The sequence below is a fragment of the Electrophorus electricus genome, chromosome 7, assembly GCF_013358815.1.
Source record: "Electrophorus electricus isolate fEleEle1 chromosome 7, fEleEle1.pri, whole genome shotgun sequence".
Lineage (NCBI taxonomy): Eukaryota > Metazoa > Chordata > Actinopteri > Gymnotiformes > Gymnotidae > Electrophorus > Electrophorus electricus.
Window position 1 is genome coordinate 15,549,515 of NC_049541.1, and position 25,531 is coordinate 15,575,045.

Here is a 25,531-nt window from a genome sequence, read left to right on the forward strand (position 1 = left end):
AAAACAAACCCTAACAAGAGGTTTTAGTCCTATGGGTGCAGTAAGGGAATACTGTAACACAACCCTGCATGTGATCAGAGAGTTCTCCACTCACTTTATTTCACATACGTGAGGAAATCAGGTCCATACAGAGCAGTTATTTCTCATAACAAGACTGAATTCAGATGTTGCATCTGTATGCTTGAGCCAAACATAACTATCAGGTAGAAAAAGAAAATCTTACACACACACACCGAGTGTATTTAAGTCACTGGATCTCTAATACATGCTTTTTACACCATGTAAATCTGCAGAGGGTGGGAATGTGGTCATTATAGGTCATGGAAGGGGTAAACAAACCAGTATTCACTCATCCAGTAGCATCCTAGCCACAGTACACTTCTTTAATAGAATATTTTTAAACAGGTTCATATCTCTCGGAGCCCACAAACTTGCCTAATGATCAAGACAACGCGATGAGAGACGAGACTTGAAATTCGAAATTGTACAAAAACGCCCATTAAATCTGGTCTGGTAAGAAAAAATGGTAACATAGAAAACAAAAGATGGCATGTAGGTCAGCTTAACTGACTATGCTAGACTTCACACCCATCGATCCCACACAGAGTCCAGTCCAGAAGGAAATGAGCGTCTCTCCTCACCAGTAACACCAAAAAGCTTCCTCGGTTTCTTTCTGTGCCAGCCGTTCAAGTCCCTCAACGCAGCAATGCTCAAAAGGTCTGTGCAAGGAGGTACCTGGGCCACCTCCAGAAATATATCACACTGTAACTAAATAAAGGCAAAAGGGGAAAAAAAAACAAAAAACAAAAAAAACCTGGTGTGTGTGGGGGAGGGGGAGGGGGAGGGAGGGAGCAAGGAATGATGCACAACCAAAGCAATTTCTTCCCTATTGAAAAAACAAGGAACGTGGTGATAAGCTCTGAAGCTTAAGAGAATGCATCCTTTTTAAAGATTTTTTTTCTCGCTTTTTTTTTTTTTTTTAAAACCTTTTTTCTTGGTTTTTTTTAGCTTTTCTTTTTTCCCCTCCTATAAGTGTTGATTCAGTGCAATGCATGGAACGGTAAAGGGTTCCCCCTTGGTTTTCTTGCAGCGTTTCTCTGTGATCGATGGGGTCGGGCGTGGCCGACTCGCTTTAACTGGTGTCCATGGACTCCATGTTGGCTGAGGAGGAGTCCCTCTGGATGCTGTCAAAGATGGCGGCCAGCTCGGGGTTGGAGCTGATCTGCGACTGGAACTCGCTCATCAGCGGGCTCTTCTCCGCCTCAGGGATGGTGAGCAACGCAGCCACGGCGCGCATGGCTGACCTCTTCAGCTCGTCCTGCTTCTCGAATTCCTGCTTCACCGAGTTGGCTTTCACCTGCGAGGAAACACGAGCAGGGTTAGGACGGGCCCGCGCCGCACCTTGAGCCGTGGGCTATGGGTGAAGAAGGGGGGCTCGCTCACCTTTGTTGTGCATGTGGCCCGGAGGGGCTCCACCAGCCTGTCAAGCCTCTGCAGTACAGCACTGGGGCACAGAGTGGACAATCTGGCCAGCATGAGGAACGTCAGCATCTACAAAAGGCGGGGGGTCGTCAAAGGAAGTCAGCGGCACGGTTACTGGCATGGTCTGCACACAGCTCAGCGGGCCGTGACGCTGTACACTGCGGCTGCTTTGATCCAACCACCTGGTTTTCCGTTTCCAGTCTAGCCACTCTCATCTGGAAGGGATTTAGACCCGGGGGGAAATGATCGCTCACCTTGATATCGTAGTGGTCTTTGAGTCCGTCTTCCACGTGATTAAGAAACTCGAAGATGTCGAGTCTGTCGAGGCAGCTGTCTAGAAGCGTGTACATGCACTCGAACGCGGCCTTTCGGATGTCCAGGCCATCGTCCACCGTGTGTTTGAATGGGCCCATCTCCACCTAATACGGAGCAGACAGGAACTCAGCGAGCTTTGAAAGAGCAGCGGGGGTCAGTGCGTGGGCGGGGCAGCACGCAGCAGGAGCATGTACCTCTCTAATCAGCTCTTTGCGCACTTTGGTCTCATTGTACAAGTGAGGGAGAACGGTGTCCAGGAGGTCTCGGATCAGCGATGGCTTGTTATGGGCTGCAGAGTTGAACGTCACAAGGGCCACCCTTCGCACGTTGAGGTCTGGGTCTTCCAATGTTTTCAAGAAATCACCTGAAAGGTTCAAAAAGAAAAGAAATGATGCCATGCAGTGTGGAAAACGTCAAACTGTGCATGAGTGGAAAGTCGGAAGGGAAAGGAAAAACCCTCTCCTGGCGGGAAATCCCTTACCTATGCAGTTTTTCAGGAGGGGATCAATTGTCTGTGGGTGGTCTGAAATTGTGAACTTTACAGCGGTGACTACTGAGCTTCTGGCATAAGAAGAACCTGGAAGGGAAAAGACCGTTAATACAGGAACGAAATGAAATCAGCCCGACCCACACTGAAGCTGAGATTTTCTTTATACCACTACCCACCATCATTGTACTACTGCCGAGGAGTGCTGCAGTAACCTAGTACTTACTGAAACAATGGTTTACATTTGTACAGTGGAGCTTCTATTTTTGTGTTATAGTTCCTGACAGGAATCCCTCACAGCCCTCAGGGTTCAGAGACGGAACAGGACAAAAGTGGGAAGCCCAGGATGACAGCATCTGCACCACTGGCCCGAGACCAACACTCACCTGATAGCAGGTAGCCTTTCAGTCTAGGCAGTAGCGTCTCCGGGTCTATGAGGGTGAGCTTGCCCAGGCACTCGGCCACGACATTCCTTGTGCCTTCCTCTGTGCACTCGCAGTGCTTGAGCAGTAGCGTCCACACGTTCTCCACGTAGGGCTTGAGGCCAGCCACCGACGCAGAGCTGATGATCTCCTTGAGCGAGTGCAGCAGGAGGTACTGGCGCTTGGGCTGGCCAGAGATCTCCTGTAGCACGAAGGGCAGGTACTCTGGCAGGTTCCCCACGCTGATGCTGCCCAGCGCGTACGAGGCAGCTGACTTCACCTCCTCGCTGGCCGATGAGAAGGCGTCCAGGATGACGGTCTTGAGCTCGGGCTGGCTGCTGAGGTCCACGTGGTGGCCCACCTCGCCGAGCGAGAGAAGCGCCAGCAGGCGGATGGAGTCAGTGGAGCGCGAGTTCTTCACGTCCTGGATGAACTGGCCCACCACGGCGGGGCCCTCTTTGGGGCAGGCGCGTGTCAGGGCAGCCACGCACTTGGCGATGGAGTAGTAGGACTGCTTGTGCGTGAGGGCGGCGCTCTGTGCATACACGGGGCCCGTCAGCATGCGCAGCAGGTCCATGTAGCCCAGGCTGGCCGTGCCGGTGGCCACCAGGGCCTGGAAGAACTCCAGCATGGCGCTGAGGGCGCCACCCTGCAGGAGCGGCGAGCGCACCAGCGCGATCAGCTCACCCAGGATGGAGCCGCCAATCTTGGCCAGCGAGTCTGGGTGCACGCGCGCCAGCGTGGTGAGGAAGCTGATGGCCATCTGCGACACATGCATGTCGGTCTCACTGATCAGCGGCGGCAGCTCGGCCAGCACGGCGTCGATCATGGCCGGCGTCACGCTGTCGCTGTAGTTCTTCACCAGGATGTCCAGGGCTGCCAGCGTGCTCAGCTTCAGTGCCCGCTGGTTCTTGCGCAGGAATGAGGCCAAGATGGGCACGGCCTCGCCCAGCACGGGCCGCAGGTCAATCTTGAGCGGCGAGCCAGCAATCAGCGTCAGCGCCTTCACCGTGGTCAGCCGCGTGATCTCGTTCTTCAGGCGCTCCAGGAAGATGTGCAGCGTGCCGGGCAGGTCGGCGCCCAGCCGGTCGCCCAGGTTGCAGATGATCTGGCCCATGCAGGAGATGGCGCGCTCCTTCACTTCCTGGTCGATGTCGGCCGCCTTCAGCCGCTTGATGGTGCAGGCGAACAGGTCGCTGATGTAGGGAGAGGCGTCAAAGGCGTCTGTCTGGTCCAGCGGTCGGATCACGCGCACCAGCTGCTGAGTGACCAGCAGGGCCTCAGATGTGATCTTGTAGAAAGGGTCTCCCACGCAGGCCACCACAGGGGGCACCAGGGCCTGGACGTGGGGGTGGAAGACTTGGGGCTGATGGTTACACAGGATCACGTATAAACAGGACAGTGCGTCGATCTTCAGATTAGAGGAACTTGATTTATCGTTCAGAGAGAATATGATTCCTGGATAAAAAAATAAAGACAGTGTGAAGTGAGATGTCATGCCGCACAATAAGAAACTTAAAAAAGAAAAAGAAAAAAAAAAAGAGTGTGAAGTGAGATGTCATGCCGCACAATAAGAAACTTAAAAAAGAAAAAGAAAAAAAAAAAAGACTGAAAGCAGCAAAAGCAGGCAGAGGCCTCAGAGGGCTTCACATTTACATTTTTCAGACGGACATGTTTTTCATTTTCCACCCCTTTGGCAAAAGTCTAAATGCTGCTGATGCAACAGAGCAAGGTTCTCCTGGCCAGTGTAAGGGGACAAGGGGGCAGGGAGACGTCAGGGCCAGCGTTTTGGGCGGGGAGGGGCAGGGCCACGTACCTGGGATGAGCACTGGGATGTGCTGAGTCAGGGCCCCTGGCAGCACGTTCACCAGCTCGGTCAGCATGTTGAAGCAGCACTGCCTGGTCTTCACACTCTTCTCCTTCATCTGTTTATGCAGAGCTTTCACGATCATGGGCACCTGTGCGCACGCGCCAGCAAAGGTTGTGTGAATAAGGCTGCGAATACGTGAGCATGAACAACAGAAAGATGAGAGTGCCTCAATCAGCACAAACTGGATTTAAAAAAAAAAAAAAAAAAACACATGGTATCAGGCTTAGGTGCACGTGTGAATTCGGGAACACAGCTGTGTGTGTGTGTGTGTGTGTGTTGCACGCCCTAACCTGGCTCTGCAGCATAGTGAGGGGGGTCTCGCCCTGCTCCATTGCGTCGGGATCACACAGCCAGCTCTGGGCGGGGCGCGTCTGCTTCAGCAGGGATAGATAGGCATGGAAAACATCGGCCTTCACATTCTCCTCGCGCTCCTTGAAGCGCGCCGTTAGCGCCGGCGACACCGTGCGGTAGAACTCTGGCAGCATCTCGTGCCGCGTGCTCACCACGGCGTCTAGACACTTGGCCGCCGCCCGCCGCACCTTCCAGCTCATGTCATCGTCGTCGCTGTACTCATCGTCACTTCCTGCACGGATTGCCGTGGGACGGAGGCGGGTTACAAAAGCACAGCCTGGTCTGTGTACTCTGTACATGACGCACTTTACAAACAGCAAGCTAATGAGATCAGTTTAGCAGAACTATAGCAAGAGGCGTGTATGGAAGCGCTCGTGTACGACTTCTGGCATCAGCTAGGACGTTTCAGAAGCAACTGACTGGTGGAAATAGAAAGGAGAAGTCCTGTGAAGACATGGATGAGGATTCGAGTAGCAGACAGACAGACGCCTCACTGTGGCCATATTAAAACCAGCCGGAGGTGCTGCAAGCTAGCGAGGATCCAGCATGTCGAATCACTGAGGGACAGCAGCGGCCCCGAACGAACAGGAGTTACGGAGAATGATACAGGCTGGCACACAGAGCGCTTACAGCTAAAAAGATCAAATGGAGTCAGAGCCAGTCATTAAGGAAGCATGAATGCTCCACTTGAACAAAACCACAGAAGATACTTTGATTTTCTTTTCCTGCACACGTTTCTGTCTGGCTTACTACTCAAACGGTAGCATACAAGCTAGCAGTTAAACGTAGTTCTTAGGATGTAATAACTGACAAGGGGTGACACTCATTTTTGGTATGTTTTTGCTCTGGTCACTATAAATTTACCTGGAATAGTAACAGCTGTACACAGTAGGTTTTTAATGCCTCGGTGGATGCCAGTATATGCACTGCTATAGGAGGGTAGGTCAGGAGCCTCTGTGCTGGACCTCTCAAGGACATACTTTCAACATGCAAAGCAGCCACTCTTTAAGAGCCTGTCATTTATAAGCGTCAGTGGCGCTCACAGAGAACACGCGTGCTGAAGGGCAGACATGCGCATCGTGTGCACTTCAGATGCGGGAGAAATCACTGCCTCTCCAAGCCCACTCGACTTTCGATAACCGCGGTCAGCCATCACTGCACACGGCTCTACACGGAGATACGAGTCTGCGAAGGAGAGATCGCGCCGAGTGTAACACGCCTGGCCTGAAAGCTTATTACAGAGGTGGCCACACAGGCCAAACAGGGCTCCCTCATTCACTTAAGAGGAGCTCCAGGCATAGTGACACGGGGTGTGGGCAATTACCCAATGTCCCCTCCTGTTCCTTGTGAATGGGCAGGGCACGGACTGCTGCAATTTCAGCCATTGTCCAGCCACTACCTCCAGGAGGTATTGCTCAGGTCGGAGGAGCTGTGAGAGGAAAAGGCTGTGGGGTGCAGCTGGGCGCACTGGGGTTAAGTCCAGCCACACCCAGCTAAACGGCTCCTCCCATACCAGTGATGACAGCGAACAGCGCCTCCCCCATGCAGAGGAGATGGAGTGTGCGTCGAAGACTAGGATCCCCCCTCACCTTGGTAGTCCTCGTCCACACCGTCTGCATCCATGGCGTTCTCGTCTTCGTCCTCGTCATCGTAGTTGTAGTTGGGGTCATAGGTCAAGTACTTCAGGCAGATGTTGATGACTGTGGGCACGTGGGGATAGACCTCTTTTGGACACCTGGGAGGGACAGGGAGAGGCCAGCGCTTTAGAATGGAGACCGCCGGCGTTCTGGGCCTGTGTGCAGTGGGGCGTGGCTAAGGCCCGTGGCCCCCTTCCCCCATGTGCCTGCTCATTTTGCTTCCCAGTCATCTTATCTGAGACAAACAGGAGTTGATAATATGCTCAGACGTCTGCCCGCGTTGCGTCTCCATCCTGCTGTGCCACTGCAGCAGTGCCAACACCCAGCGAGATTAAACAGAAGTCCACAGCTCACAGAAAACCCTTATTACAAAAGAACTTAAGAAAACGAAAACAAAGCACTGTAAAAGAGCAAAGGAGCAGGCGGTGGAGACAGACTTGGGCGTCGGGAAGCCGGCAGAGACGCGGAGGAGAGTGCCGATAAGCCCGAGGCATTCCTAAGCAGGGGTTCTCCCGGTGAAGCGGAGGATGCGAAGGCGGTCCTGAAGTTAGCTGTAATGAAACATGCATCACTCAGCGTCGCAGCCTCCAGTTCTGCTGTGGAGAGTGGAGGGCAGACCTTCCATCGCAATTCACGCAGCATGAATGAACTTGCTGGGGAGAGTATATGCCCACTCTCACTCTATGAACGTGAAAGGTTTCCCTGAGCCGCGGGGGACGTGAGACCCTGGTCCTGACTGATACGACCATGCCATAACTGCATGCCCTTCCCTTATACCAACCTCCTGACGAAGGACTCGAAGGCTTGTATGCAGTACTCCCGCAGTTCGTCATCATCGATGTTGCAGAATTTCACCACCAGGGGAATGATCTTCTCCAAGTACTCGCCTGGGGGGGGGGGGGGGGGGGAATGTGCAGGAACAAGGCGGTTAGTGCTCATTCAAAGCCTCAGCACGCTTCAGCCGGCAGAGTTGAGTGATGCCTAATCTATTCAGCAACACGCAGACAGAACTTCACATCAAAAAGCGGCGGGAATTTGCGCACTTTAGAAAAGTGGCCTGACAAAGGCTTCTTGTTCCAACTCAGCTGAATAAACGATTTTTAAAAAGATGGCACGTTGAAGAAAAAAGGGGTGGGGAGGGGACATAATTAAAGCCAGTAGAGAGAGATAACACCAAAACAGCTTTGAGGGCACTTCTCTGGGGTAATCTTGCACATCTAAAACACTGCCGTTTCTCTCGTGAAGCGGAGGCGGTAATTGTTTGATGGGTGAAGAGGCATACAAGCTCCGTAACCTAAACAGCTTTTCACTTCATTTCACTCGGGTCCTGGTTTTGGGTACCGGCTGCGCAAAGTCTCCGCCTGGCACACACATGGGTGATTTTCACTGTCAAACTCCAAGGCTAGTCGACTCGGGCACTACCTATGCAAGCTAAATCAAGTCTATGGAAGCTAATTCTGCTACTCTACAATTGTGCAATGAATTGTGGAAAAGGAGGGAGAGAAAGGGAAAAAAAAAACAGATGCTTCCAGAATAAAAAACAAAAACAAACCCAGCTGTCAGGGCAACAGCGACAGCAGAAAAGCATGCGCCTGAAACAGAATAAACTGTTCATTATACAGGGCAAGCAAAAAGGAAAATGTGTGAGTCTGTGTTCACAGAGCTTCAGACCTTGAGTGTGATGTTACAAGCAAAAAATAAAAAGAAATCTGAAGAGGTTCAACCATTCTGCCTGGGCTTTGGATAATTCTACCGAACACAATCAAATGGACAGTGCGGCACGTTTCACGAAAGGGCCGCGCACGCCTGCCTCACCACTATGGGGCTTACAAACGAAGATGCTCAGGTGACTGGAGTGCCATCACACGAGTCCGCCTGATTCTCACCGATTCTGTGGCCGGCCTGTCGGCTGATGGCAGCGATGCACTGGATGTAGGTGCGCGTGGTGGACATGGAGTCGTTGCGCGAGAGCTCGGCCAGCAAGTGCTCGATGAGGTCCACGAAGACGAGGTTGCCGCAGCTCATGACCAGGTGGCCCAGGGCAATGATGGTCCTCTTGCGCACAGCCAGCCGAGCACTGGTCAGCTGGGGCAGCAGGCAGCTCAGGATGGAGGGGTGGAAGTTCACCAGCAGGCCTCCTTGCCTGGAGAAGAGGAAAGCAGCAGAGAGCTGGAGTGGAGCTCCGACAGCTGAGAAAACCGTGACGATGTAACTTCCCAGGTGGCCTCTGAGAAACAGCTCCGTCACTCCAACAGGCATATGGCTGAGGGGAGAGTTGCTATAATTCACCAGGAAGGTTTGAATGGTTGTGTCTGGACATGCACACTACTTTAACAGCCTAGGGAGGAGAATGTTCTTGGAAGTATTTCTAAAGACTGCTGACACAAAAAGGTTTCGCTTCTCTAAGCCTTACAAACCATTATTACTGAACAGTTTTTCACTTTAATGTTTTCTTGTGGTCAGTTTCTCCAAAAAACAACCGAAGCAGATATGAAGAGATTGATATTTTTATCACGTCTTGGGGGGGGGGGGGGGGGGGGGAACAGAAGTTGTTTATATATTTTATGCTAGCATTTATTGAAATGGTTGTCAATACTGACAGTCAGTATTGTGAATTTTTTTTAAACAACCTTTTAATAAAAAGTGCAGCACTATGGCTTGTGTTTGCAATGTACTGCAGGTTATAGACGTTCGGAATGTAAAGGACACAACTCTCTACTGTACTTGAGCTCAAGGTTGAGAGCCAACAGCCAATCCAGTGAACCTAAGATCTGAGAGTTTTGGTCAGAGCGCACCTGCACAGCATGTCAGCCATGATGTCTAGAGCCTCCAGCTGCACGGACACATCCTCCTGCTTGGCGATGGCGCTCGTCAGGCGGCCTGTGATCTTTTTGCACACGCTGGAAGCAAGGGCAGAGCCTGCAGAAAGAGAGACACACACACACAATCATTTCGGCCTCCTGGCTGGTAAACGGAAATCGTGTCCACTCTGTCCTCATAACCACGCTGAGAGAAGGCGAATGAGAGGGAGGTCTCTGGGCACGCTCCACAGCTGTACCAACATACAGGGGTGCGGGTGGAGTGCTTGAAATCAGGGATGTGGGACTTTACCGCTGGACGCTGGCGGAAGCTCCCCGATGACTGTCTTCAGCCCGATGCTGGAAATGTCTCGAAGCTGCTCTTTATCAGACAACATGTTCGTGCACAACGTGTCGACGATGGTCTCCACCTGATACTCCTTCACTTTGCTAACAAGAGGTCCCAAACTGCAATGCAAACCACCACAGTGTAATAGCAGCATTTTCATAACTATTTGTATCTATTGACTTTTTATTTACCGATGTCTATGGCCCTGTCGCCAATTCATCCCCAAGGCCCTAGATAAAATAACAGCATAATACAGCTTGCAGAAAAGAGGATGAACTGCATCTCTCTGATGAAAAACAGATCGATTCATTTAAAAGGGATTCAAAATGTCTCAGTAGTTATTTTCAGAGAAATATGTAGTATAATATGTCCCTGAACCATTAAAAGGAAATCAATTCAGTTCTCAACCATCCAATATTATGCAATAACCTATTAGGAAAAAACAGGAACAGCTGAAGAATAGGGATTAGCCAGAGCAAAACATTTGAGGGGTGTGAGGTCTTTTCTCTAGGCGATAAGCCTTCAGTACTATCCAAAACTCACAGCTCCAGATTTGCCATGCTCATTTCACATTTCATGTTAATTAGGGATGGCCGTAGGTATTCACATACATGTCCCAATATCCAAGGTGAGCTGGGTTACATGTTTTACAAAATGCATCAGTAAAAAATGCACCAGTTTACAGTGCGCTGACATTTCTTCTTCCAATGTGCACAGGGAGCTGCAGCATCATGCCACTAAGAATAAAGCAATATAAAGTGCTTCCACAAGAGTTTCAACTCACATTAGGATATGCAGGGGGTTCTCTGTTTCTGATCAATTATATTACAGAATTATTTTCTTGTTTGAATGTTCATATTTTTTAATCATAAAAACATTTACACAACTGTCCCCTACATTAAATGCGTTGACTACTAGGAACTCAGAGTTTTGGGCACTTAATGAAACAACTAGCATCTATGTTTATTTGAATATTAGACCCTATGAAAGCCACGCATTTCAATATTTCTTAGGTCTCAAATGTTCTCCCAGTATAATTCAGCCATATAATCATACCATTTAACAGCCAGGTTCTGAACCTCCCCGTTTTTATCCTCCAGAAGTTTGAGGATCATCTTCACCACTTTCCGCTCACTGTCATCATCCAACTTGATGGAGTCTTTCTGCAGCTCTGACATCAAGTCATTCGTGGCCATGAATCTGCAGGAACAGAGAACAGCCCAGCTAAGCAGGATAAAAAGAACATGCATCTGTTCAAACCCCTTTCCCAAAGCATGGGGCAGAATCTTGTCTGGGTAGCACCCTGAAATTCTTGATATCTGTGCTCAGTGCACAGGATGGGACAGGATGGAGCAAAGCTAAATTCTGATTCATTAGCACAAAGATAAAACTCTATGTTCATGTTTGGCTGAGGACTAACCAAGATACTGTTCCCTAAATCTGAATATGAGTAGTACCAGCATATTAAACTAGACAGAATATAGTGCAGACATATAGCATTTGTGAAGTGACACGACTGAAATTCGCTTGCTGCACATTTTGCATGTCACGGCTTGGTTGACTCATCATAATCCTGTTTGGAATGAAACTGGAGTGGATTATCTTTCCAACACCCACCTTGCCTCTCCATATGAACATCAGCATGCGAGTTCTGTGGGAAGGGGGGTGGCATCCAAACTGCGACACACACCTCCATCAAACAGAAGCAGCTGCACAGGCATAAGTCTGATGCCAAAGAATCTCAGTACAGGCCAAGTACGGCATTGTCAGCTCAATCGAACGTCGTATAAAAGAATAGCTGCAGAGCAAACAAACTCCTTGAGCAGCCACAATATCCCAAGGAAGTAATAGTAATATAAGACCTACGAAACCAGACATTTGGTACAGATTTAAGACAGCAAGAAACATCTAGAAATTTGATATTACTACCATCCTAAATCTAGTTTCAAGATTGCAAACATGCAACCATTCCAAAGCTGTAAACATCCACTGTAAACATACTCAATAGAGCATTTTGTTATAGTATATATCCTCCTGTATCTCACCTAGTAGAGAATGTAGAGCAAGCTGCTAGCAACACCAAGGGAATATTGTCATAAATAACTAAATGACTGTGGATAAGATTGTCTTCCAAATGCTGAAAAGGTTAAATATGTGCAGATTTTGTTACACACTTTAAGTGACCATCCAGAAAACTAAAGTCCAATTAAAATGCTAAGTGGTGCTAGATGGGGCAGAAACAAGGTCAGCTTCAGTCAAAATGGCACGTGACAGGAAGCTCCAGTTCAGCGGAAAGACCTAATGAGTGTGGAGGAACCTGCTGTGACGGGTCTCCACAGCTCAAATATCCTCAGCGAGGTTCTACAGTGGTTTGATGTCAATGCATTACATGCACTGCCTTGAACTTTACCATTTCTGACACGTTACAGGTGACTCTGTAACATATACATAACTCATGGAAGCTGATTTCTGCTGTATACACGTGTGCAAAATGCCAAATTATGCATGTCAGAACGGAAAATGATAAGATACACATCTGAGCTGACTATTGTACTTGTACAGTACGAGGGAACATATTTAATCTGGCTCACTAATAGTGACTAGAAACGAAAACATGTATCGCGATATAGCTGAAGGTGTCTTCTTATTTATCTAGCTATTTAGGTTAACGCTCTATAAAGTGTAACCGTACGATCAAGTGCTACTCTTATTTTCCTCTACCAACACTACTGCTGTTTAACACTTTAGACCTGGTTAGTCCAACGGCCCGCTTGGTGATGCAGAACTAGAGCTACGCTAGGCTAGCTGTCCTAGCTAGCCAGGTTAAGTCACTTAGCTAGCGAGCTTTGCTAACAATTTAATGACAAGAAAAGTAGCCAAGACATCCGATTGTCAACACTCTCGACCGACAGAATAGTTAAATAAAAGGACGAATCAAAACGCACTGCATTACGGTGCTGTGTAACACCGGGCAACTAGTCGTGCTGGGTTTAAGCGTTCGTAGCTAAAAGCAGCTAGCTAGCCATCAACGTTGCTAGTTCGCGAACACTAATATGCGCTTAGCTAGCGCGCGCGGTTAGCTAGCGCCGGCTAACCGTGAACGCGCGCGGCTCAGTTACCGTTAGCTAGACAGCTAAACGAGGACAAACAGGGACATGTTTAGGCTCCGATAGGTTGCAGGGTGATGAGAACTTTCGTCACACAACACAGTTAAAGTACACAAAACTGTACACAGTTAAAGAAGCCAAAATGATCCATGTATGGGTTTTTGGCAATAGCTTTATGTGCATGTACCCACTAGGCTAACTAGCTAAACAAAACACCCAATGATCCGCGGCCTAGCGGGAGCTAGCTGGCTTGGCTAACTACTCAGTGCGCGATCGCAACATCATTTCTTATTAAAGTGACATTTTAGTGCAAATATGAGTACGTTGTCTTGTTTTGGGAAACTAACATACCTGAAATCCTTGTCGCTTGAAGTCATTTTTTCCAAGAGATTGGAGATATGGTATGAGGCACTCGCCATGTTTGCAGTCTGTTAGAAGAGCTTGCTAGCGACCACTTGTAAGTATCTCGGCCAGAATGACTTCTCCCGTTTCCTCGCGTATTTTGGCTGCGAAATAACGCCGATTCTCTACAACTACTGAGCTTTGTCTACGGCCGGGCGGTGATCAGCAGCTGCGGAGTATGAAGTAGACTTTCATGCCTTTGAGTTTGGATGTTTGAATGGAGATCCCACTTCGTTCTGCAAGAGGGAGGAGCTGCGCGTCCAGACGCTGTCGTGCAGCAGGTCAAAGGTGAGAGCCATTTGTCCAGGCGGTCCTTGGCGGTGATGGACGCATGGACGCATGGACGCATGGCTTGTCCCAGCACACACTGCACGGTGGACTACCCTTACAGGGTTCATTTGTCAATTGAGGGCAAGCTTATGTATTCTTACCTAGATTTTATAGGGGGTCAATTGTAACATTTGGGTTTGTTAAATTAGATGTTATATAACATGCATAAATGTATGCAAACATAAATGGCTATTTTAAACCATATCCATAGGCTATATTAAATGGGCTATTTTAAGTAGTTCTTTGTTACATTTAACAAAGCTTGAACAGACAAATATTATAGGCCTGGAGCATAATTTTCCTATCATAATATCCCTTGTGAACATATGCCAACTGGGTTCGTAATGACAGTCATTTTTATAGTGTTTGTACTTTCTATGGTCTCTTTTTTTTGATGATAACAACATCTCTGAAATCAAATATGGTAAGGTTTGCTTCACCATGCTCTGCTTGATGATTCATGGTAAACAGGAGGTCAAAGATAATTAAAATTACAATGAAAACTCTGTCATTAATGTATAATAGACCCATGCAGTAAGAGTGTCTACCCTTGTGCTTTCAAATGTAGCTATCATCTCACACACAGTCACAGAATACATGGCTGCCCTGTAACTAGAATGTTCTGAGATATATAGTACTGAATATACAAAGACAAGTAGCTAAGACTATATCAAATTATGCAGATGATATTTTTATAAGTCAATAACGTCACTAAAATTCAATTAAATAAGAGCATTCATTGGGCTTTTTGGTCATTTGAAGAAATAGCAACCAGGTTTCTAAAAATAGCCTTTGATTACACTTGATTACTCATCAGTCTGATGGTATTTTATTTTCACTGCAACAAGAAACCAATTTGTCATGGGTCTTAGACAAGAAAATAGCCCTTACATATCCAAAAAAATCATCCTTATACACAACAAAAGCATAAATATGAAAGCATGGCAATTCAACACAAGATGTTAAAAAGGTTTTTTTTTTTAAACAGTGACAGAAAATATTTTTATTTTAAAGATCATACACATCACAGATGCAACTGAGTTTTCAAGCTTTATGAAAAATATTTCCTAACAAATTAGGGTCATCATATGACTGATAAATGACATGAATGACATGAATCATGCAAAACCTTGGTCTGGAGTAGCATGCTGTTTTTTGCGATTTACATGGTCCCAAAAAAGGTGGGACCCTTAAGCTGGTGTCAGGAGAGTGTGTGGACAGTATTCATTGTATATGTGAATGTGTGCCTTGCTGATGCATACATAGTAGCGTGTGTGTGTGTGTGTGTGTGTGTGTGTGTGTGTGCATGTGTGTCTGACTGAAGGAGCAAGAATCCCTGTTGTTGCAGTATACACAAACATGTATATCTGTATCTGTGCAAAAATGCTTTGCCTTGGATTATCTAAGCCTTTTTCAGGCAATCTTGCGCTTAATGTCCCAATTCGGCTGGCTGGCAGAAGCAGTGATGTGTGTTGGGGAGTGTAAAGCTTGCCTGCAGTGTTCACATAATGGCATGTTTCCTTCTGTAGGCATTAGTGCGCAGATGCTTCGAGCAAACCAGGACAAGGAGAGGAGCCGACAGACCTGACCTCATTTCCGCTAAGGTGCACAGAAATTTACCTATTATCATTTATCTAGGCAAACAATTTGCTGAAGCACTCTTATTGGCATTGCAAATGAGAAATTTAGTAATAGTGTTTATTCTGCTGGTTAGGTAAAATTTACCCCTATAATTCTATGATGGTTAATTTCAGTTTGGGTCTAAAAGATCTCTTAATTACACAGACAGAGAGTGTGACTCCATGGAGCTGCATGACAATGAGAATGAATTGGTATAAATGGGGTTTAATGATGCAATTTCTGTTTACTATAGACCCTAAAGGCCCTAATCAATTATCACATAGTAATAGGCCCATTCTCTAATAATGTCACACTATCTCTCTTCTTTTTCTTCTTCTTCTACTTCTTTCTTTCACTGAATTTTGGAAATACCAATAATCTCCATGTTCTGCTTCCCTTTACGCACAACCCTTAGCCTACAAATCATTTCTTGCACTTAAGTCATTGTATTCATGTCCATCAATGAGCTGCTTCTCATAGCAGTTAATGTTTAACAAATGACCTGTCCCACCGGCTAACATTAATTATTATAGATGGAGTGAAGTCATTAGCATGAAAAGGCCTTAAAATATATTTATGGCAGACATTGTGATTACATTATTTACCGAAAGCTTGGAGCCTTAAGGCACGGTTCCTAGTGAGCACCGTGCATTAATGCAAATTCATATGCATGCAAGCATTTTAATGCCACATTCATCTTCACTTTCTCCAACCAGCCTGCTGAATCATATGGAGGAGGAGCTGGGCTCATTTCATTACCCCCTCTTCTCATCTTAACGAACAGTTTGTCAAGGCTGACGTTACGAGAGAATGTGATGCTGGCTGTATCCCTTTGGCAAGGAAGGCAAAAAGGAAAATCACACCTGCCGTTTGCGTAGTCATCACATACAGTAGGTCAACCATATGCCTGGTACTTTTTAATGTGGCTGACCGTATTGTCTGCAAATGGTTTTTATGATCACATCTTAATAAGCACCACTGTTGTGGTTAACATTATTGCAGGATTGAATCAGTCTGACACTCTTCAGTTCAATCCCCTCTCACCCCTCTCTCCTCCTCTCCTGACACTTGGTTTACAATAAGAAAGAGAACACAGCTCTCTGGGGGAGTTTCTGACTGGTGAGGAGTCTGTGTGCATGTATATCTGTCAGCTTGTGTGTGTGCGTGCGCGCGTGTGTGTGTGTGTTAGAAGGATGGCTTGCTGCAGATGTTCTCCTTGAATAATGGATGCTCTAAACACAGTGCACAGTGGAACCTGTACCTCTCCGACATCCCCTATGGATTCAGCGCGCTCCTATCAGGACATCTTCATGGCTACACCTACTGCTCAGCAGCTCTGCTCGCCTGCTGACTGTTAGCTGACTGCTCATGAGTTCCCAGTGTGCTATTTAGCCTCCCTTCACAACCATCAACCTAATCAGAGTAAGATTAGTCCATAGTAGTTGACAACGACCTGTTCAGATGCCTTCACCCATTAAATATGATAAGCAACATTAAAGCTTTTATGTGATAGAATCCAGTGCAAAATCGAATGTTCAAATGCAATTATTTCCAAACTATATTCAAAAATGAACCTGGTATTGGTAAACATTGGCAGTCAGGTTTGTTGGGAGAAACACCTGTTATGATGTGATATCTCCATAGAATATTTTACACCTGCTTCAAAGAGCCTCCCTTACTGTACTGTGCTGTGCTGCATTTTAATGCACAACAGTATAGCAATGGTTACAGTCTTCCAAAAAAGAAAATCCATTTGCATCCCTTCATAACTCAGGTAATAGAGATGATAGTGAAATTAATTTATTCTCTGCCCTCTATTTTCCTTTACCTGCCATCATTACATACATGCCTTTCAGGAGATTCAGCTATTGTCTAATTAAGCTTACTCTTGGCCAACCCTGTCCTGTTTGCAGCACATTTTCCTAATTAAGAAACTAATTCACATTAGATGAACAAAAGCTTTATATTCACAGTAAGACCACATGCCATTTCACCAGTTCTGATGTTTTAAATGAGGCTGTAAAAGGTTTGTTTTTAATGCAAAACAGAATTCTGCCTTTTGTCCTTGCTGTTGTTGTTAGCAGCACTGTATCCTATTCATTTAAACCTGGCTTTGTGTCTTGGGCATTCATGTATATATTCTTAGAAAGGCTTCTTAAATCGGTCTTGATAGAGTTGTGAAATTCTATATCAATATAACTATTATAACAAGGACATAATGTGAGCTGTGGCAGTGGTCTATTTCTCACTTTCAGAAATATATGGTCATATGGTCCAATCCTGTTTACACAACACAAAAGGAATAAGACAACAGGTCATTGAACTGCAAGATTTATATCTGCACTGTCATTGGATAAGGCATGTCCCTAAGTTTAACAATCTTTCTCTACTGGTTCTTTATGGAACTTCTGAAAGGGTTTTTTTTTTTCCTGACACAATAAACAGGTTGACATACACGGACAGTTGGAAGTACTCCAGAGTAGTTCTAGCTGCGGTTTTTATTGCTGACATTAATACATGTCTCACATGTTTTGCATATGGTATTTCACAAAGATGCAGCTCTTTCCTGCTATTTAACCAGAGATCCAAGTTTACAGAAGTTCATGGTCTGATCTGCAGATACTGCCTGTGACTAGCCAAGATGCTGCAAAAGGAAGTCTTTTCACCTCCTTTAGTTAATAGGACAAATGACTGATCCACCACAACTATGTGTCCTTGACATCTGTAATGGCTCTAATAGACCATCTTAATCTCAGGGGATCACAAATGGTTGTTCTGTGCGATGAATGCATACCAGACACATTAGTGAGAAAGAAAATTTCAATAGCATTAGTGATTTCATGAAAGCAATAAAATACATCTTTCTGCAACTCTAAACTGAATTTTCTTGTTCTCCAGATGATATGTTTGGACATGTATTGAATTATTGATTTTATTTGTTCTAAGTCATCAAAGAGAACTGGAGGTGTACTAAAGATGATAAGGTTGTAATTATTTTCTCCTCTGCTCCTGACATTTCTCTCCCAGCCACCAACTCTTTAAGCATTACTAATTAGGTCTACACAAAAACGTAGACATAAAACAAATAGGTTATAACATTGACTCACAAATAAATTATATATATTTGCACTTTATGGCATTTTTTCTTAGAGTATTTCAGTTTTGTAGTTATAATGTCAAATCAGAAAGCTAAGTTTTATTTCTCAGGTTATCAGTGGAATTGGAGCTTTGAAAGTGCACCAGAAATCTTGCTTCCTGAATGCAGTGTATTTTTAGTCTAAATTACATTGTTTTCATATTACAGCCATCTTTTATCGAGGGGTTGATTGGCAACACTTTTGAGGCCTACTGATTCGTGTCTCAGCAGATGCCACAGGCATTGTTCATATCAACATCCATTCAATCACATAGAATACATGACTCAATTTATTAGACAGTTTAGATTATGGTTCTGGTGCCAGGACCTCACAGTCCAGGCTTTTGCTTCCTGTGGTATGGGCTGGGAACCACAGAAGACAAATTGAAGCTATACAAATTCAACAGTACCCTACTAACGCTTAGTGTGCATCTGTACTCTGTTCTGGCATAGTTTTATTTCCATTATTTAATCCATAATCTGGTTGAGTTTTATAGACAGATAAGTACATAAACCAATAAGAAAACATATACATCACATCCTACACATGCATTTTTGTATGCAAGAGTGTGCCTGCAGTTTGTTCTGTTTTCAACACCCTGTTGTCTACATCGCTTCAAGTCGAATAATTAATACGTTATATAAAATACATTAGCATATGAAAGTTGATTTTCCAAAACACAGAACAATAAAGGTTTTCAAGGTCATATCACACAGGGACCTTGATGGCTTGGGCCGAAGACAAACGGAACCCAAATTCTGTCTGACCCTGCTTCCCGCTCGTTGTTACTCACTGCCTGACTACTCGTGGAGTCTGGGCTTTTGCTCTATGGGCATGCACACCAAAGGACTATTACATGAGAATGTATTTGCCACTTCAACACAGAAATGGAAACACTTTCACATCTGTGTTTCGAGATGTGGCAAGGGAAACAAAACTTTAAGCAGCTGATGCAAACAGGATCTGAAGACGGAAGGTTCATAATATGTTCACAAGTCTGGAGAATGATTGCTCTGAGATAGCATCATCGGACATAAAGCAAATCAAATGCCGTTGGATGAGAAGGTCTAGAAGTGCTCGGCTGTATGACGTGAGCTGGCATGAGCCCTGCGTGTGAGGAGGGGCTCTGGTTTGAAGCTGCGTCTGCACGACACACAGCCTGCAGCCTGACAGGCAAGCACAACACAAACACCTGTCATACCTCCAGATCTCACGGCTGCCGTCAAACGTCATTTTGATCCATGGAACATCAGGATATTTGACGGGCCTTATACAGCTGACCGTTTCTGATTCACCGGAGAATATGCGAGCATTTAGAGCAGGTCATGCTGAGCCTGAAGATGATGGATTGCTAAAGATGATGTCACAGGAACACTTAAATGTAGGAATTATCATTTGAATCCATGGGTTATGCTTACACTTATAATAAATTTTAATTGATTTTAGTGCTACTGTTTTCATTCTATCCTACTATATATGCCCTATATATGTCTAAAGCGATGGGGTAGTAAGTGAAAACATATAATGGCCCAATACAGGAAAACATGACAAAAGAAAAAACTGAAATCTGTCACGACCTTGACGATAAGCACCAGAGCACTGAGGTACCTGAATCTGATGTACTGATGGAAGGGCATGTGTACCTGGCCACCAAGGGCAGACTGGGCAGGCGAGCATCTCCAAGGGTGGGAAGAGCAAAAAGAGTGCTGTTTGGGTAGGCGAGGGAACACCGTGCGCGCTCATACGCATCCTTTTGTCAACCATTCTCTCTCTCAGAGGGATCGCATGGCTACATGAGCTTTTTTGGTTCCCCTCCCGTGCCTGCCGATGCTCGTGTTGGCCCCGGCCTCTTCCTCCGAATTTTAATATCGGTCCCTCGGAGCACAATGCTGCCTGCACAGGGTCATGCCAACTGACACTGGTATTTTATTCTGCCACACAAACAAGTGAAGTAATGGCCACTAAAGCACTGTGATTGAAGCAGAAATCACATTGCATTTGATTGCCCTGAGAGACTCTAAGCGCTAGCACTACCCCATGAATCACTCTGTGTCAGGCAGGCAGACAGGCATGGTAGAGCAGGGCAGGTCCTCAGCAGTTGGCTTGGGCCCTGCTCTAAGCACTATATGCTTGGGATTAAAGCATGATGTGATCTCTTGCCAAAATCTGAGACAGCATTTTCTTTCTTTCTTTCTTTTTCTTTCTTTCTTTCTTTCTTTCTTTCTTTCTTTCTTTCTTTCTTTCTTTCTTTCTTTCTTTCTATGTATTTATGTTTCTTCCTCTCTCTCTCACTTGTCTACGTGTGCCTCCCTTTTTTTTAAAAGCCCTGCTGCTCCAACTTCTAAAAGGGGTTAAACATACCGTACTGCACCTGCATTTGCTCGGGTGTTAGGCAGAGACAGCACAGGGGATTGTGGCGTTGTGGCCTATGTGCAGTATCCTGGCTGCTTAGCCAGTGCTCCTCTTTTTTAAAGGTCAGAATCGTGAATCAGACTTGGCTGCGAGACTGCTATTAGCATTGACAGCTGAGAGCAAAAATGCCATCATCCTTGTCACCTGCATCTATGCAACGCAGGTTACTGCGGTGTCATGACAAAAAGATATTGCTGAAACAAGCCACCAATATAAATGGCTACTAATTATTTTTCTATAAGCAGTAAATTTTTGAACAGACAGACCTGTTCACCCACTCTAGACAGGCCCGTTTATATTTTATTTCATCTGTCTTTTTACCACATTTAGTGGTTACAAGTTGCAACTGTAGTTCCATACTTCTCCCTGCTTCATTCCTGGCAGACCACCTGTGGTCAAGCCTGTTTCTCACCAGCAGAGTGCAGAGTGCTAGTTCTTTAGAAAGTGGTACAATTAATAACCAGAGAAATTTTCAGAGCCACCTTTGTCATCATACCTGCTTTTTCCACACTTCATATTCATAGCTGTGACAGTAACAGCAGAATGTGACCCTAATGATTTATTGCACAAAAATCTCCAGGAAACAACAAGTCTGTATTAATATCAATCAAAGAGTAAGAATAATTGACTCTCTATCTGCCTATAAAGGTCCAGTGAGAGTGCTTTGTGCACAAGGTAGATGACATGTTCAATTATCTGAAAGGTAAATGCTTACCTTCAGAAAAAAATATAGGACTGTGACGATATCGACCATATGATGAAAAACTGAGAAGTAATTTATTGGAACTTTAGGATATGAGCTTTCTGCAATAGCAATTATTTAAGAAAGGGTTATTAAGACTTTAAGACTGTTCTTTCAAGGTGGATTATAAATTGAGCCAATTTCCAGAACTCATTTGATTCTGCTAATAAGATGCTAATTTCTAAATAACTTCTGATAATTAAGCATAATGGATAGTTGGAGGTGCGGAATTTTAAATCAACATGCAAAAGCTTTCCCTCAATTATGAGAGAAGGGTGACTGATAAGGAGGTTAGAAGCTTTTAAGAATTTGAAGCTCCTTGCTTTTTGATACGTCAGCTTGGCCACATATGTATAATCACATGGCGTGCTTCAGTGACAAAATCCATTTTCTCTTCCGCACTCACCTCCAAAGCACTTCAGCTCGCCAAGCTGAATGCAGGTGGAAATTTGCTGAAGCTCTCATAGGGTTGGACTGCCTTGAAATGAGCTTTTACCACACACATGCAAAGTAAGAAACACAATAATACAGCATACAAATGGACAACATTAATGTGCCTTGGGGAACATCATTAGTTGTTTTCTTTGCCAGCCTCAATATTGCTGTGGTGTTACTGATGCCTTTAAGAATTAGGTCAGTGCATAACCTTTTTTTTTTTTTGTATAGCCTTTGCTAACCTTTGTTGTTTTGCTAACCCATGTGTTACTTAACTATAGCAACCATCTCTACTACAGGCTAACAGGAACTGAGGAAGACAAATTGATCATAAAGGCCTGTATGTGAGATATTAGTATAGCAGCGGATTAAATGGGCTTGCATTTTACACAAAACCTACTCCACCCCTTTCCTTAGAACTTTGGATGCAGTAATGAAGGCCAGTGACTCCCTTAACACAGACATGCCGCTCCATTTCCTTTTGTGCGTCTTCCACCGTGTGTCTTTGGATGTTCCACCGTGTCTTTGGATGTTGCCTCGGGGTGAGTGGTTGGATGGACAGATGAAGGAATGGGTGTAAAGATGGGATTGCGCTTTGGGTCTCCAGCTCCACCCAGCAGGCTTCATTAGAGCATCTTTATCCTGCAGCGTGCGCTGTGACCGGTGCGAGAGCTGCTGACGTCCCTCGGACAGAGTCGGGGAAAGGAAGGGCTGAGGAGGCAAAGCACTGTTGGCAAAAGCAGGCAGCGGATGTGCCACAGTGCCCTCCAGAAATGTCTCCCTCCAGTTAGTGACACTCATTCATTCAAAAAACAAAACCAATTCAGCAAACGAACAAACAACAGCTTGGCCAGGAGGTGACATAATTAGTTCATTTAATAATTAACAATCAAGAATTGCATCAAACATTTCTGGCTAAATTTATTTGTGGCTCAGAAATCTTTTCTTAATTTACACTGTTTAATATTGTAAGGTTTTGTCGACTTATTTACTTCCAGAAAGTACCATGCGTAAATATGAGCATGTCTGTTTTTAGGTTATCCGTCATAGTCTGCTGGAAATAAATATTGATTTTGCTTAGGTAATAAGAAGCTATGAGGAATGGATAAGCCTGCAGGACTTCATTCGTATATGTATACATAACGTTTGTGTATTATTAGTAAAGTCTACTTTGAAATACTAAAAATGTCTATACATGCAGATATTTCCTGTTCGTGATATTTGATAGATGCAGAGATTTGATTTAATAATGCCAAAATAGATTTGCTACTTAATAAGGAAGCAATACATGTATGATGTCAAATCAAACTGCAGCCATGCAGGTCCCGCGCCCCGTAATATGAATGAATGAAGACGTTGCCAATTCAGCTACAACGCCGGAGTGGACCATCGCGCCGCGTGTACACTTTTCAAATCCGCGCTGTTTGATTTATCTTAAAGTACCTTAATGAAATGTTCGCATTTTTCATAAGCAGGTTTTAATTACGTGTATCAGTACAGATCGGCGGTGGAAGCGACGGCAGGAGAGTCCCCCGTGTGTCGGGCTGTAGTGGCCACCTCCACCTTCTGTCTGCTCGCTGCAGAGCGAGGCTGAGGGAGACACGGCGTTACACTACAGCGGCCACTGGGAAAGGAGGAGGCCTGAGGGAAATGAACGCGAACGGAGCATGTGCCGAGACTGAAGTGCGCCCGAGGTTTACGTTTGATACACTCTGAGTGCAAGCGACGCTACAAAAATGCCGGGTTGGAAAAAGAACATCCCCGCTTGCCTTCAAGCCGACCAAGAAGGAGGTACGCTTTTCCACCGTGCTTTTCCGACCGCGCTGGGCTCCCCACAGCGTGCCGACGCCGTGCATGGGAGCGAAAGTTGGGCTGTTTATTTAACCTGGTGTTTACACCAGCAGTTTGTTACAGCGGCTGCCAGGACGGTTGGTGTTTACGGTCGATTGCTGATACGTTTCGCACCTTATTGTGTCAACTTTTTGGCCACTTTGTGGTTGCTGCGAGTGGACTGTTTTTACGGGCGCCGCAGCGAGTGGACTATTATTACGGGCGCCGCGGCGAGTATTCTGCTTGGTCGGTGGGCTCTTTCTCAAATCGCCATCCTGTAGTCTGTAACGCCAGTTGCTTTCCCGTTCACATGTAGCCCGGGCTGTTCGCTCGCTAGGTTCAATCTCCGAGCACCGACATGTTATGAGACGTGTGTAGTACATGTGTAAGTAGGAGTGCATTGTAAAAGCCATTTGTGGCGTTAAAAGTCCTTCGTGTTTTATGCAGCCTACGGTCCTGTAATTTCAGACAGTTGCTACTCGTGGGTGGGTGGGGGGGGGGCATGTGCAGCAGGAAGGACAAAAATATTCGTTATTGGTGTGTATTTAACCATCTCCAGTGTTTGTAGTGAAAGGTAAACCTACTGTTTCCCTTTTCAAACACTTAGACGATTGGCGCTTCACATGCTATAGTGAATAGTAGTCCACCGCTAAAAAGTATCCACGGCTGCAGGGCATGCCTTGCAGTTTGCTAGTCGTCGTTACTTACGCGAGGAGCAGTCTGCTTAAAGCCAACGTATAATGCTCGTTTACGTTGGGTTACTTTGGCTCTTTAAAATATACAGACGCCTCTGCTACCGCTGAGAATCGAATGAAATATAATACAGCACAGCCATGCATGAGGAGTTCAAATGTAGGAGCGGTGTGCATGTCAGAGCAGTAAGTAATCTGCACTTGACCATATACGGTAGAGTAGGCTATGTTTTTTTTGCCTGAAAATGAGCAGGTCAGGGCAGTGTGAACATGCCATGTACAAGTCCATGGGGAAACTAATCTACACATCATTACAGTGTGCTAGGCTTCTGATATCTAGATTTTATGGACATATTGGAAGGATTATTTTGTATTCAATTGGGCTGGTAATCTTTACCATTAACATCGTCAAGAATTCACAGATGAAGAACCAATTGCCTAAACTGTACAAAGAATTGCCTTTTTAGCGAGCAAAATGTGAATTATTCACCATATTCTCTAATTCTGGTAATGTGGAATCTGGTCATAGTTACATGGATTGCGGTTTTAAATGATTGATCCATACTGCATGTACTTTGGTAGTCTTGTGATCGTGTTTCTCAGAAGAAACATTTCCCTCTGAAGCCCATACTTCACCGTGGCCGTGCTGGAGTGGAAGAGTCGGAGATTCTGCAGGGCAGAGGGAGAAATATGAGCTGTGTCAGGCTGTATGCATTCTTATGTCAGGAAATTCAAATATATGGAGGAGATATAGCCCCACACTCTGGTGTATGTAAAGGCTTTCTTTGGGTGAGCATCATTTATATGTCATCATGCCTGTTGGAGCTCTGTATTTCAGTGATGGTTAGTCAAGCTTATTAGCATTGGTACTAGGGCTGTAACAATAGGCCTACACTGATTCTAATGGATACATTGCGAGTCAGTCCATCCAGTGTATATACATCAGTCTCCACCTATTTTATTAGCAACACCTTGCAGGTCTATAGGGTCTTCACATCCCATGCACAGTTGTCTAAGCAATTCTCTAGCACTTCATCAGTGGTCAGTTTCTGGCCACAGGACCTGCTGTTGGTTGGATAGTTTTGGGTGGTCAACTGCGTCCAGACGTGTGTA

At 45.5% G+C, this 25,531-nt stretch overlaps 2 protein-coding genes across 3 annotated transcripts in view; one reads left to right on the plus strand and one right to left on the minus strand.

The window, feature by feature from the left end:
• Positions 1-65: 65 nt before the first annotated feature.
• On the minus strand, positions 66-13,490 carry cand1 (cullin-associated and neddylation-dissociated 1). The gene is made up of 15 exons (XM_035528340.1): positions 13,170-13,490; positions 10,768-10,911; positions 9,676-9,830; positions 9,360-9,483; positions 8,451-8,707; positions 7,346-7,451; positions 6,517-6,662; positions 4,867-5,159; positions 4,523-4,664; positions 2,671-4,164; positions 2,279-2,374; positions 1,992-2,161; positions 1,737-1,901; positions 1,444-1,551; positions 66-1,357 (listed from the first exon to the last, which is right to left on the minus strand). Exons 1-15 carry the CDS (start codon positions 13,235-13,237, stop codon positions 1,133-1,135), a joined length of 3,693 nt encoding a protein of 1,230 aa, XP_035384233.1. The 5' UTR covers positions 13,238-13,490; the 3' UTR covers positions 66-1,132.
• Positions 13,491-23,283: 9,793 nt separating this feature from the next.
• The window catches only part of grip1 (glutamate receptor interacting protein 1), a 185,672-nt gene continuing 183,424 nt past the window's right edge, over positions 23,284-25,531 (plus strand). Inside the window, exon 1 of one of the 2 annotated variants that reach the window (XM_035528228.1) lies at positions 23,284-23,687. In XM_035528228.1, the coding sequence (XP_035384121.1) occupies positions 23,633-23,687 (55 nt within the window). In that variant the 5' untranslated portion in view covers positions 23,284-23,632. The remainder of the gene's footprint in view (positions 23,688-25,531) is intronic. The other variant, XM_035528229.1, reaches the window with a different exon arrangement.

Bases quoted from the DNA above. Each gene is read 5' to 3' on its own strand.
- cand1 (XM_035528340.1), bottom strand. From the start codon at position 13,237: ATGGCGAGTGCCTCATACCATATCTCCAATCTCTTGGAAAAAATGACT. The intron at 5,160-6,516 runs GTGAGGGGGGAT...CAATCCGTGCAG, and splicing joins TGTGGACGAGGACTACCAAG to GAAGTGACGATGAGTACAGC. The intron at 4,665-4,866 runs GTTAGGGCGTGC...GCGTGCGCACAG, and splicing joins TCACTATGCTGCAGAGCCAG to GTGCCCATGATCGTGAAAGC.